Source organism: Gymnoscopelus braueri, assembly GCF_963280865.1.
Source record: "Gymnoscopelus braueri genome assembly, contig: SCAFFOLD_83, whole genome shotgun sequence".
Classification (NCBI taxonomy): domain Eukaryota; kingdom Metazoa; phylum Chordata; class Actinopteri; order Myctophiformes; family Myctophidae; genus Gymnoscopelus; species Gymnoscopelus braueri.
Genome location: NW_027660741.1, coordinates 213,649 through 227,737, shown reverse-complemented (window position 1 = coordinate 227,737; position 14,089 = coordinate 213,649). Strand labels below are relative to the sequence as shown.

The 14,089-nt window shown below is 43.3% G+C and overlaps 1 protein-coding gene across 1 annotated transcript in view; it reads right to left on the bottom strand.

Moving 5' to 3' along the window:
- Positions 1 to 14,089, bottom strand: part of LOC308081229 (uncharacterized protein) — a 77,420-nt gene that overhangs the window by 49,661 nt on the left and 13,670 nt on the right. The window contains exons 5-7 of the mRNA XM_080457617.1: positions 2,667 to 2,840; positions 2,362 to 2,535; positions 2,038 to 2,190 (exon numbers count right to left, since the gene is read on the bottom strand). Of these exons, the coding sequence (XP_080313743.1) occupies positions 2,038 to 2,190; positions 2,362 to 2,535; positions 2,667 to 2,840 (501 nt within the window). The remainder of the gene's footprint in view (positions 1 to 2,037; positions 2,191 to 2,361; positions 2,536 to 2,666; positions 2,841 to 14,089) is intronic.

Sequence of the window (14,089 nt, the reverse complement as noted above, 5' to 3'; positions counted from 1 at the left end):
AACAATACAGCAATAGAAAACAAGCGTTCGTACAACTAGTTAACAACAAGTAGGTCAGGCAGAGAGGAAGGGTAGTGTTTCCTGAAGAGGTGGGTTTTCAGTCTGCGGCGAAATATGGGCAGTGACTCTGCTGTCCTAACATCAGTGGGAAGTTCATTCCACCATTGTGGGGCCAGAACAGAAAAGAGTCGTGACCGTGTGGATCGGCCAGAAGGACCCTTGAGTGACGAGGCAATCAATCGCCCCGAGGTGGCAGACCGAAGTGGTCGGGCAGGGGTGTAGGGGTGTAAAACAGACACCAAGTTTGCCAAAAGTGTCAAAGGTTAAGTTATAACTCGTTTTCACATAGACACCATCTTGGAAATATGCATATTAGGGTTTCAGACATACCCAATCGTAATGATAAGCATTCCAATGTGTTTGCAATGGTCAGAAAACATGAAAGAGACACCAAGTTTGTATTTGTAGCTCATCTGGTTCAAAAGTTACAGCCAAAACCGTTTTACATGGCGGCCATTTTGGATTTGGCCGCTATGGCGACCCCAAAGGTCGCCCGCTCGGGCGCCCTAGCTAAATCATTAGAGCATGCCCTGGGCTACATCTGGGCCAAATTTGGTGCATTTAAGACTGATTAGCGCGAAAATATCCCTAAGACCCGGGACAATTGCTGAAATATTGGCCATATAGGTGATTATGCTAATAAAAGCTAATTATGCTAATTCTGAAAATTGCTCAACCTATGCAAGTTAGCATCCGGCAGTTTCCACATGCTGGGGACCCATACTCAACATTTCTAACATAAAACCTTGGTGTACTCAACATTTCCGGGTTCACATTCTGGCAAGTGGACTATTAGTTAAAGGTTATCCTTTCAAGATTTGTGAGTTCAGGTGAGTTACCAATTTCAGCCAATCAGGAGAGAGTACCCATTTATCAGCTTAAATCTTTATAGTGTTCCGGATCCAATTTGCTTATTGCTTATTTTTTTGTGTCATCACTTCCAAATCCCCTTGTTTATCCTATATCCTGTGTGAGTTCTCTCTCCTGATTGGATAAAATTGGTATCCCAACATGAAACCATTTATATCCTGTTGACATCGCCAACAGGATCAACATAGATCTTAATATCAATTAACCTTCTATGTTCTTCTACACTTCCAAAAGTGTTGAAGAACCCTAGTCCTCTGGAATTTCCTGACAAGTTTATAACATTATAAAATGTTATTTTTGCTGCAATCTTAACAGCTGAAGAATGATTACTCCTACCCTCTGTCAGCAAATCTGTATTTGTGTAACTATTTGTGTGTCGGCCTTTGTCTTTAGTACATACTTTATATGACCATTTATAATAGCATCTCTGTTAGAGTGGACTATAAGAACTGTCTGGGATTGGGGCGGAGGGAAGTTTATGCCGAAACAGGCCTGGAGGCCTGCTCCTTACGATCTGTAATGCTGTTGCTCTGCTGAATCTTCCTAATAAATGGTTAACACTTCACTCTGACTGGATATTAATATTTACTTCAAGTACATTAATGAATACAAATACATTTAACATACAATACAGTATTTGGTGTATTTGGTGACCCCAAATGGGTCTATAAAAAAATTGCAGCACACGCCACCAAATCTCATTCCGAATGTTTCTGAAGAGTTGGCAGCACTGAGTTAGCCTTAGATTACTAACCACAAAATCAAGTTAAAATGACCTAGTTTTGAAACAAATGGTCCCATTATCTTTATCTGCTGTGTTAAAAAGAATCCAGGACCATTTGCAATTACCATTCAAGACTTTCTCTTTTCACAAGCTCAAATTAACATAATTCTATAAGGTGTAGATCAAAACAGTTTTGTCAATCTAAACAAGCAATACCGGGTGTTGTAAGATAAATTAAAAAAATAGTAGAACAAAGAAAAAGAAGAAGAAATGCATTGTGTGGATCACATTTTGTGTGCAATGGATTTAGCTGTGTCTTGCAAAATATCTCTCACCAACCATTTGACCATTTCAGCATGGACTGACTTCACACCTCTACTCACTTGAGAGAATTCAGTCCAACAGAGAGCAGCGTCTCTTTTGAGTGTCCAGGTTGGTTGAAGCTTAGGTCGAGCTCTTTCAGATGGGAGAGTTTGCATCTCAGAGCTGAGGCCAGACAGGAAAAGCCTTCTTCTGAGACCAGACAGTGTGTCAGCCTGCAGAGAGAGAGAAAGCGAGAGAGAGAGAGAGAGAGAGAGAGAGAGAGAGAGAGAGAGAGAGAGAGAGAGAGAGAGAGAGAGAGAGACAGAGAGACAGAGAGAAGAAACAATTTAATAATCTCCTGCTGACAATCAAGTAGAGATCCACACAGAAAACACATTATTCACCTCAGAATCTCCAGTGTGCAGTGTGGACTCTTCAGTCCAGCAGAGAGATGAATTACTCCTTCATTCTGCAGCTCATTGAAACTGAGATCCAACTCTCTCACACTAGATGAGTTGGAACTGAGAAGTGATGATAATTCCTTGCAGCATTTGTCTGTGATGCTGGTTTGTCTCAACCTGAATAATAAATAAATAAATAGTAAACCGTTAATTCAGACAGAAAACGGACTTAATCACATATCTGAATCCTTAAATACATGTGTTTCATTCAAATAAATGTCAGTACTCAAATTGATTTGTAATCTAACCTTAGAATCTCCAATCTACATTGTGTACTCTCCAGTCCAGGAAAGAGTATTTTCACGCCTGAATCGTGCAAGTCGTTGTAACTCAGGTCAAGTTCTCGAAGACTAGATGACTTGGAACAGAGAACGGAGGCCAGATGTTCACAGCAGCTCTCTTTGAGGTCACAGTAACTCAACCTGAATGGAAATAAAAACATATAAACATGTCTTCTTTAAGTGTCTTTGTTGTCTGCTCTGATGAATAAATAAATCACATTCTCAATAAATACTGTCACCAGCTCTGACTCACTGGACAATGGATAAAAGATCCTGTTAGATATGTTAGTCTCTAATACTAATGTTAGTGTTTCCACCTGTGTTGAAAAGGATTGTTTCACCTGTTGCCTGGTAGGCGTGGGACAAAAAAATCAATATAGCGATATATCGTTGTGCTCCCGTTTGTGATAAATAATCGATACATTACCGGCAAATATAAATATTTTATCAAAATGTGCATGTGCTCTATGGATTCCCCCGTTGCCACAGAGAGCAGACTTCATGCCTCCTGTCCTGTCTGTGGTGGGATTATTGACATAAATGAGGGTAAAATGGGCGGGAGTAAGCAGCTCTGAAGAAGAGAAGACGTGTGAAAGTGAATGCCAAGAATGAATGGAATGCATGCAGAGAGCGAGCGAAAAACAGTGCGAGAGGGTGACATCGCATCTAATCAACTTCTAGTATGTGAATATGTTTATTTGTGAGCAGCGTGGCTCTATGTAGTGGACACATACATGCACACACGAACACACGCTTACATGCACAGTCACCCATGTAAAAAACACAGTGAATGGAAGTGATGGTGATGATGAAGGTGGGAGCCTAATGGTGGGAGAAAGCTGCTTCTGTGCGAGCTCCGTAACATCGTCGCGTTATTTCCTTTTTGCCTTCTTTTTTATCTACACCGTCGGGGGTATAATGGGTTATGACAGACAAGAACGTATGGACATTAGAAAGGTGATTGCACACCAAATTTCTGACTTTTTCGCCGGCTGGGTGGTGGGAGAAACCCCCTTTTGTCTCGCCCGGGACAATGGAATGGAAGCAGCGCAAATGGTGACCACGGCCTGGTCGCCGTCGGAATAGAGCGGGGCTTGTCGAAAGAACGAGGAAACATGTAAATAAACCCTCACTGCCTTCAATCCTGCTGGCAAATGTAAGATCTCTGTGTGAGTCAAAAGCAGTGACCAAGATGGATGAGCTCCTGGCACGTGTAAAACACAACACAGAGACTAGGAACACATGCATTATTGTACGAACTGAAACGTGGCTAACAGAGTTAGCATCTGATGCCTTCATCACTCCCCCTGGTTTCACTGCCTACAGAAAAGACCATAACGGTCCGAGCATTAAGCAGTGTGTGTGTGTGTGTGTGTGTGTGTGTGTGTGTGTGTGTGTGTGTGTGTGTGTGTGAGTGTGGGGGAGGGGGGGGGTGTAAACAGTAAGGTACGTGTAAAAATACATGAACTGGTTTCAGATCTGGCAATGTGGGGTACATGAGCGCGGCCCTAAACATTGTCATCATGAAGGCGAAGAAGGCCTTCACTGGTAAGATGGAAGACCAATTCAACAGGCGGTACACACAGGCGGTACACACCTTGATGGACAGCAAAGCAAAAAACAGAAATGAAGTGAACCCGCCTGCCTCCCTCCCCAACAAACTGAACATCTACTACGGCCGGTTCGAGACCAGTTCTACCCGCGGCAGCCCAGCGGTGCCATCAGCGACATCAACCAGCCAGCGGCAACACCAGCAGAGGACACCAGCCCTTTAACCATCTCGGAGGACGACATGCGCACAGCCTTCAAACGTATCAAAATCCAGAAAGCAGTGTGACCTGATGGGATTCCAGGCCAGGTCCTAAAAGCATGTGCAGACCAGCTGGCAGGAGTTTTTGCTGACATCTTCAACCTATCCCTCTCCCAGGCTGCGGTCCCTGCAGGATTAAAAATGTCAACCATTTTGCCCAACCCCAAAAAGGCCAAAGTGACATGCCTGAATGACTGGAGACTGGAGACTAAAAAAAAATTAGTCCCCTTTTAAAAGCATCAACGGACTGTGGTGCTCTCATATGGTCAGGCAGGGCATTCCACAGCCGAGGAGCAGCTGAGCAGAAGGCCCGGCCCCCCATGGTGCGGAGCTTCGTCTTGTGGGGTTTGAGTGTGTTCGAATTTCCAGATTACAGGTTGAGGAGGCCCTTAGCGCTGAACTTGGTAGAATCTGCACCTGGCTCACTGATAACAAAATATGATTACACCTTGGCAAAACTGAATCCATTCTTTTGGGTCCAGAATAAACCTCTGCAAGGCCAAAGACTTCACAGTCAAAGAAGGCGACAATGTCATCACAAGAAAAGATGACATTTCCTACCTGGGTTGTATTTTAGAGGGCAACGTCTCAAGTGAAAACATGGCAATAAAAGTAACCAGAAAAGTCAACCAAAGAACACGTTTTCTATTCAGGATCTCCTCAGTGGTCAGTAGGAACACAGTGAGGACACTAGCAGGAGCACACATCCATCCATTTTGACTATATATGCACCTTGTGGTACTTTAGTACCTCAAAGGCATTAAAAACTAAACTGCAGACCTCTCAAACAAACGGGTCAGGTTACTACAAGGCCTTACACCCAGAACTCACCTAACCCTTGCTCATTATGCTAGGGTGGGATGGGTCAGGGTAGAGGAACAGGGTAGGGTTGTAGTCGAGTCCACACAAAGCGAGTCCAAGTCAAGACCAAGTCCGAGGAGGGCCGAGTCTAAGTCAAGACCGAGGGTGGGAGGGGACGAGACCGAGTCAAGACAGAGACTGACGGGGAGCGAGACCGAGTTCGAGACCGCACAGTATATATTTGTTTTCCCTCATTTGATATGTGGAGACAGACAGGAAACATGGAGAGAGGCCATTCTAATCGGCACCCCACACCAGGTCAAATCATCCCCAATAACTAGCATCACTTTCTCCGGCCAGATCCTCTCCCTCTCACCCGTAGTCACCAACCTCTGTGTTAAAATGGACCCCCACCTGACTTTCGAAATATAGCCAGGCTCCGCCCCACACTCACCCTGCCAGATGCCGAAAAACTAGTTCACGCCTTTGTCTCCTCAAGGCTTGACTACTGCAACGCACTTCTCATCGGGATCCCTAGCAAGAGCATCCAGAAGCTCCAGTACATCAGACCTTGTGGTGGTGGTGGGGGGGGGGGGGGTCAGACCTTTTGGTGGTGGTGGTGTATCTAAATACTGAATCAAGCGACTTAAAAACTGTCTGGGGGGCTCACAAAGGCCTGAGTAGACGATAAAATGACCAAAAGTTTTTTTTAAAGTGAAATATCCCTTTAACATAAGTATTCACCCATACTCTGAACGTGAGCACCTCTGCTGGAAGTGTCGAGGAGTGACACTTAGCTTGTTTCCATTGTGGTCCTGTGTATTCAATTAATCGAGACATTTAAAGACATACAATACTATCCAATAATATGCAAGACATCGTATAGCAATAAAAATATATGTACAGTAAACAGTTGGGGGGGTGGGGGGGTGGGGGGGGCATTTCTGGTGTTAATCTTAGATCAATAATATGCAAGACATCATCCACACTAGTAGGAATAAAAATGTCTGTTTGGGTCGATGCCATGCGGTCGGCCACGTCGTTCCGCGGTGGTGACAGGCGACTGAGTTGACGTGTCGCTATGGATGTATTGAAACAAGATTTTGAACCAGGGTTTTATGCCAGTTTAATTTAACATGTAGAGACGCTCTTAGTCTGTAACACACATGGGTTTTTAACATGGAGCCGCGCTCACAATAAGGAACTGTCTCCATGTTAATTCAGTGCATGCTGACAACCCGGTTTAATAGGTTGTTTACTACATTAGTCTCATGATACTCAAACATGCACTTAAAGTCCCCGACGAGGTAACGCTAATGCAGAACTAGTTAACGCTGGTTGCTTGTTTCTCTCCCAGAACCTGGCAACTCGGTGTTGCCAGGGAGAGAAACAAGCAACCAGCGTTAACTAGTTCTGCATTAGCGTTAGCTCGTCTGGGACTTTAAGTGCATGTTTGAGTATCATGAGACTCCACAATGAGCAGTAGTAGAGAAAATACTAACTTTGCATCGGTTATAATAGACGAATTTCACTCTTACACGGGCTCCCATTATGCCAACGGAGGGGGTCGACAGACTGCAGGAGACGGGACTCTCTGGAATAAGTCAACGTCCATTTCAATGATGGTCAGTGATTAGCGACACATCAAAGATAACACTTAAAATGTCCGGATCTCTCCTTTAAGTTCTATACTTTCACCAATAAGTTGGTGAAAACAGTCTCTGTAATGTGCTGAAGGTGTCATTATGGATAAAATTTGTCACATGTCTTTTTCAACTGGTAAACAATGAAAGGACTGTTACAGTTGATTTTACAGATATAGAGAAAAACAACCTGGCGTCCCATGATCAGCGTGTGAAAGGGGCGTCAGTCACACAGGTGCGTTTGAGTTAGCCACGCCCACAGCTGTTGTTGTATGATAATAAGGGGAGGGGATGTTTTAGTACGTAGTTAAAACAGTGTATTTCGATTGGGCCTTTTGACACAAAAGCTTTCAGCTTACAGGAAGAACCCCCAAAATACACAGATAAGACATATTTGCATATTATAACCACATCTGTAAAACTACATCAGAGGACCTATTAGAGTCATGTAAAATTCATAGATAAGAAACTGGAAAAGAACCCCATATTTAAATGACACTTCAAGTGTTGGTGATGGGCAGTTCACAAACATAAAGCCCGCCTCCTCACAGACTGAACAGTTCAGAAAAATAAAGCCCGCCTCCTCAGAGACTGAACAGTTCAGAAACATAAACCCCGCCTCCTCAGAGACTGAACAGTTCAGAAACATAAACCGCGCCTCCTCAGAGACTGAACAGTTCAGAAACATAAACCCCGCCTCCTCACAGACTGAACAGTTCAGAAACATAAACCCCGCCTCCTCACAGACTGAACAGTTCAGAAACATAAAGCCCGCCTCCTCAGAGACTGAACAGTTCAGAAACATAAACCCCGACTCCTCACAGACTGAACAGTTCACAAACATAAACCGCGCCTCCTCAGAGACTGAACAGTTCAGAAACATAAACCGCGCCTCCTCAGAGACTGAACAGTTCAGAAACATAAACCGCGCCTCCTCAGAGACTGAACAGTTCAGAAACATAAAGCCCGCCTCCTCAGAGACTGAACAGTTCAGAAACATAAACCCCGCCTCCTCAGAGACTGAACAGTTCACAAACATAAACCGCGCCTCCTCAGAGACTGAACAGTTCAGAAACATAAACCGCGCCTCCTCAGAGACTGAACAGTTCAGAAACATAAACCGCGCCTCCTCAGAGACTGAACAGTTCAGAAACATAAAGCCCGCCTCCTCAGAGACTGAACAGTTCAGAAACATAAACCCCGCCTCCTCAGAGACTGAACAGTTCAGAAACATAAACCCCGCCTCCTCACAGACTGAACAGTTCAGAAACATAAAGCCCGCCTCCTCACAGACTGAACAGTTCAGAAACATAAACCCCGCCTCCACACAGACTGAACAGTTCAGAAACACAAAGCCCGCCTCCTCACAGACTGAACAGTTCAGAAACACAAAGCCCGCCTCCTCACAGACTGAACAGTTCAGAAACATAAACCCCGCCTCCTCAGAGACTGAACAGTTCAGAAACATAAAGCCCACCTCCTCAGAGACTGAACAGTTCAGAAACACAAACCCCGCCTCCTCAGAGACTGAACAGTTCAGAAACATAAACCCGCCTCCTCACAGACTGAACAGTTCAGAAACAGTTCAGTCAAAGAGTTAATGCTGACAAAAACAACCCGGTTTAATAGGTTGTTTACTACATTATGTAGGTTACGGCGACTGCCTTTACATTTTTCGTACGATGTTCAGAAGAAGGGATCTTAAGTTCCATACTTTCACCAATAAGTTGGTGAAAACAGTCATTTGTAATGTGCTGAAGGTGTCGTTATGAATAAAAAACAGACATTTGTCACATGTCTTTTTCAACTGGTAAACAATGAAAGGACTGTTGCAGTTGATTTTACAGATATAGAGACACACTAGACGCGTCGCAATTCAGGGCAATTGCAGAGTGTGGTTGCGCCGACGCGAGTCGCGGGTCGCTGCCGCCGGGACTCGAGGAATACACTGGGAGGAATACCGTCGGAGGCTGCACCAATTACATTGTCACGTAACTCCTGAGATCACTTGCGTTTCATTTAGAGTAATCTCTCAAGAACAGATTCTGCTCTGCGTTGGAATCTGTCGTGAAGGTTCGTCATAACGTGTACGCACTGGGCTACAAGTGGGCGTGCCTTCAGATCAGGAAGCAGGCCGCGCTTTACCCAATCAAATGTAGTGGGCGGGATTCACGTGTCCGTCGATCCTTCCCCCTCGAAACAAACCCAAACTAATTTAACAATAGCGTCCGCGGAGCAGACAAAACCACGGAAAGATATTCACATTTTAACTTACTCTTTCATCATAGAAACAAGTGGGCTTATAACCAAAACAATTCATGTTCTCTGGGAGAAGTGGTGTTAGTGTTCCGTGTAGAAATATTGTAAGTGGGAATGAAAACATAGTCGCACCACCGGAAGTGATGCGCTGAAGGCAGACCAAAACCCCGGTTTCCTTGCGCACGGGTGCTACGTCGTCATTGTCCCAGAGCCAAGTGAGATAGTACAAACAGCAGAGGGCGCTGTTTTTCCTTCTCATTTGGCTTTGGGTTCCCAGATTGCATTTAGAGAGGATTGATCCCCCCAACATAAGGTTTTTGCATCAAACGGTTACATTTTGAGCATTTGTGGCGCCCCCTATGGATCAAAGTGTGCTTTTGGGGATTTGTTGAGTAAACCATCCTTGACATGTGATTCAAATTTGGGATTGACCGGACGTTTCGTTCATGATTTCTGGCATTTTTGATAAAACGGGCCCCTCCCACTTAGCCTGGTAAACCCTCCCTCCGGAAATCTAATTTCTATTTGATTCCTGGAGTGAGTCTGGCCTGATCCGCCTGTCTGCAATATTGGCTGTGCTGGAGTTGGGCGGGAGTAATACCGTTGACTGACAACCCCTTCAGCCAATGATAATTTTTCCCCTTCAGCCAATCAGCAGTTCACCAGTCTTAATGTGACGCGACGGGACTTTTGAGACAGCCATACCCAAAATGGGTTGCCTTTTTCGGGTACAATGGTGTCACTGCCCGCCCCTACCGGTTCTCTAATTTTTTTTTTTTAAATAGGCTTTGTCATGATTAATTGACCACATATATGAAGTTAAACAACTACATTCTATCCAAACGATATCTTATAAGTAAATTCCGTGCCTCAAAATAGAAGTTAGAGAGCTTTTTGAAGTAAAAAAATAGCGGAGAAAACTGCCCACAGAAAAAGATGGCTGCCGTTCGTGTTTTGGGCTCACTCGAACTCGCCACCTGATTGGCCAACTGTCGCTGTCAATCACAGAACGATGTGCGACGACGCTGATAGGCGCGGTCGTTTGGCATATACAGCCAATATTGCAGAGAGGCGGTTCATGCCAGACTCACTCCAGGAATCAAATAGAAATTAGATTTCCGGAGGGAGGGTTTACCAGGCTACCTCCCACTAACTTTGGAAGCCATTTACGGACGAACGGTAATGAATATCAAAATGCCGTTTGGATATGTTTATCGCATGGGCCCAGAGACCATTTTGTAAAATTTGGACAAAATATGTGGGAGGAGGAGCTAAAAGTGTGTTTGAAGAAAATATATCCTGACTGGTGTAATTATTTTATTAATAATTTGGCAATAAAGTATGAACCCCCCGTCCAAGTTTTTAAACTCTAGCCTTTACGGTTTTTGAGAAAAAAAAACTTGAATTTGAGTTTTTCATTTTCCCATTAAAGTGGATGGGGAAATTTATTGCACTAATAAATCAATATCAAAAAATCTATCCAGACGTGGCCTATACGGGGAGATGCGTCGTGACCCAATGAATCCAGGGAAAAAGACATTTTGATTTTACGACCTACGGTTCAAGAGTTAAAGGCCAAAACGTGAAGGGAGCTGTTATAGCGCCACCATCAGGCCGACTGGTGTATAATTTTGTTTAATAATTTTGCACTAAATCATGAACCTCCCCTGCAAGTCTTGTAACTCTAGCCCTTACGGTTTCTGAGAAAAGAATACTTGAATGGGCATTTTTTCATTGTACCATTAAAGTGGATGGGGAAATTTAATGCACTAATAAATCAATATCAATTAAACTATGTAACCAATCTCTTAGCAAAGTACAAGCGCACGATTCCCGGTGAAGCCGGTCATTTTGACATATGGCACGAAATTGGGCAAAAAAAACTGTGGGAGGAGTAGCAGCCCGAAATATAGTTTATCTAGAAACATCAACATATGGTTTTTGCATCAAAAGGTTACATTTTGAGCATTTGTGGCGCCCCCTATGGATCAAAGTGGAAATGCTTTTGGGGATTTGTTGAGTAAACAACCCTTGACATGTGATTCAAATCTGGGATTGACTGGACGTTTTGTTCGTGATTTGTGGGCTTTTTTGTAAAACGGGCCCCTCTTTCTAACTTTGGAAGCCATTTACGGACGAACGGTATGGACTATCAAAATTCTGTTTCGTTATCGCATGGGTCCAGAGATCATGTGTACCGATTTTTGTGAAATTTGGAGAAAATATGTGGGAGGAGGAGCTAAAAGTGTGTTTTAAAAAAAAATCAAAATGGCTGAAAATCTATCCTGACGCAAATGGGCATGGCCTATATGGGGAGTTGCGTCATGACCCAAGGAATCTAGGGAAAAATTGTTATTGTTATTCTACGACCTACAGTTCAAGAGTTATAGGCCAAAACGTAAAGGGGGCTGTTATAGCGCCACCATGAGGCCGATTGGTTTAATTATTTCTATAATAATTTTGGACTAAATCATGAACCACCCCTCCAAGTCTTGAAACTCTAGCCCTTATGGTTTCTGAGAAAAAAATACTTGAATGGGAGTTTTTTAATTTTTCCATTAAAGTGGATGGGGATATTTAATGCACTAATAAATCAATATCAATTAAAGTATGTAAGCAATCTCTTAGCAAAGTACAAGCACAGGATTCCCGGTGAAGCCGGTCATTTTGACATATGGCACGAAATTGGGAAAAATAAACTGTGGGAGGAGTAGCACTTTGAAATAATGTTTATCTAGAAAGAATAAAGTTTATCTATAACAATAGTCTGGTTGCCCATTCGGGCAACCACACTAATAATAATAACTAGACGCGTCGCAATTCAGGGCAATTGCAGAGTGTGGTTGCGCCGACGCGAGTCGCGGGTCGCTGCCGCCGGGACTCGAGGAATACGCTGGGAGGAATACCATCGGAGGCCGCGCCAATTACATTGTCACGTAACTCCTGAGATCACTTGCGTTTCATTTTGAGAGGATTGATCCCCCCAACATAAGGTTTTTGCATCAAACGGTTACAATTTGAGCATTTGTGGCGCCCTCTATGGATCAAAGTGGAAATGCTTTTGGGGATTCATTGAGTAAACCACCATTGACATGTGATTCAAATTTGGGATTGACCGGACGTTTCGTTTGTGATTTCTGGCATTTTGGGTAAAAACGGGCCCCTCCCGCTAACTTTGGAAGCCACTAAATTATGAACCTTCCCTCAAAGTCTTGTAACTCTAACCCTTACGGTTTCTGAGAAAAAAATACTTGAATGGGAGTTTTTTCATTTTTTCATTAAAGTGGATGGGGAAATTTAATGCACTAATAAATCAATATCAATTAAACTATGCAACCAATCTCTTAGAAAAATACAAGCACACGATTCCCGGTGAAGCCGGTCATTTTGACATATGGCACAAAATTGGGGAAAAAAACTGTGGGAGGAGTAGCACGGCAAAATAAAGTTTATCTATAAAGAAGAATAAAGTATCCCTAGAACTATAGTCTGGTTGCCCTGTTAGGGCAACCACACTAATAAAGTGTGAAGATTACTATAGTCTGGTTGCCCAGTTAGGGCCCTGTTAGGACAACCACACTAATAAAGTGTGAAGATTACTATAGTCTGGTTGCCCTGTTAGGGCCCTGTTAGGACAACCACACTAATAAAGTGTGAAGATTACTATAGTCTGGTTGCCCTGTTAGGGCAACCAGACTAACAACCTGGCGTCCCATGATCAGCGTGTGAATGGGGCGTCACAGTCACACATGTGCGTTTGAGTTGTTCAGGGTCCCCACACATTTTTAGCAATGAATTTCCAAAACTTTTCCAAAACTTTTCCAGAATATTTAGCCCAATTTCCAGGCCTATATAACAATCATTCAGCGCAATAATGTGTCTCTTACTCCTATGTAGAATGCCCAAAGATAGGCAGTGTAGCAAAAATAAAGCATAGAATATAGAATAGTACAATTTCATTCAAAATTTCGTGCAAAATTAGGGCAAAGCTCACTGGAAGACTCATTATGGCATCCGTATGACTTATTTTATTTAAATAATATATGCCATCACACAGCCCGTTCGGCGAAAAACTACTTATGTTACATATTTCGTGTAATGTTATACATGTTTATGAAAATGTTTTGTATTAACAAAATCAATAGCCAAAAACAATGCATAGCCAAATATTTTTTCCAGGACCCTTGATAAATTCCAGGACCTTTGATCAATTCCCAAACTTTTCCAGTACTGGATTATTTTTTTTTCAATTTCAAAATATTTCCAGGAATTTCATGACCGTGGGGACCCTGGTTGTTGTTGTTGTATGATAATAAGGGGGGGGGGATGTTTTTAGTACGTAGTTAAAACAGTGTATTTCGATTGGGCCTTTTGACACAAAAGCTTTCAGCTTACAGGCAGAACCCAAACATACACAGGGAAGACATATTTGCATATTATAACTACACCTGCCTGAACCCTGTAGCAAGCTTTCTATAGCACATCAATTCACATTCCAGTGCTTCATTTGGAATGAAGGAGGGACTTGTAACAGACTCCTGACATGGTAACCTGTGTAGATCGCACAGCCAAACGGAGTAAAACAAACAAGGCTTTCATCCAATATTAAACCTGCTCCAACTAGCACATGGACAAGATGCACTTCCTTTAGAAAACCAACTACAGCTTTATTCATGTGTGAGCCATGAGATACTTTCATGTTCCACTTGTTCACCCAAAGCCAACAACTCTTCCTCAAAGGTAAAACAAGGTTCAGCGTCTATTCTCGCCTCATGTCTGATGGACGACGTTCCCTCTGCATCGGGGGACGCCATCCCCACCGACACCAGCTTTTAAACTTAACTCTTCTTACCTTGTTGTGTAGAAACAGTACAGGT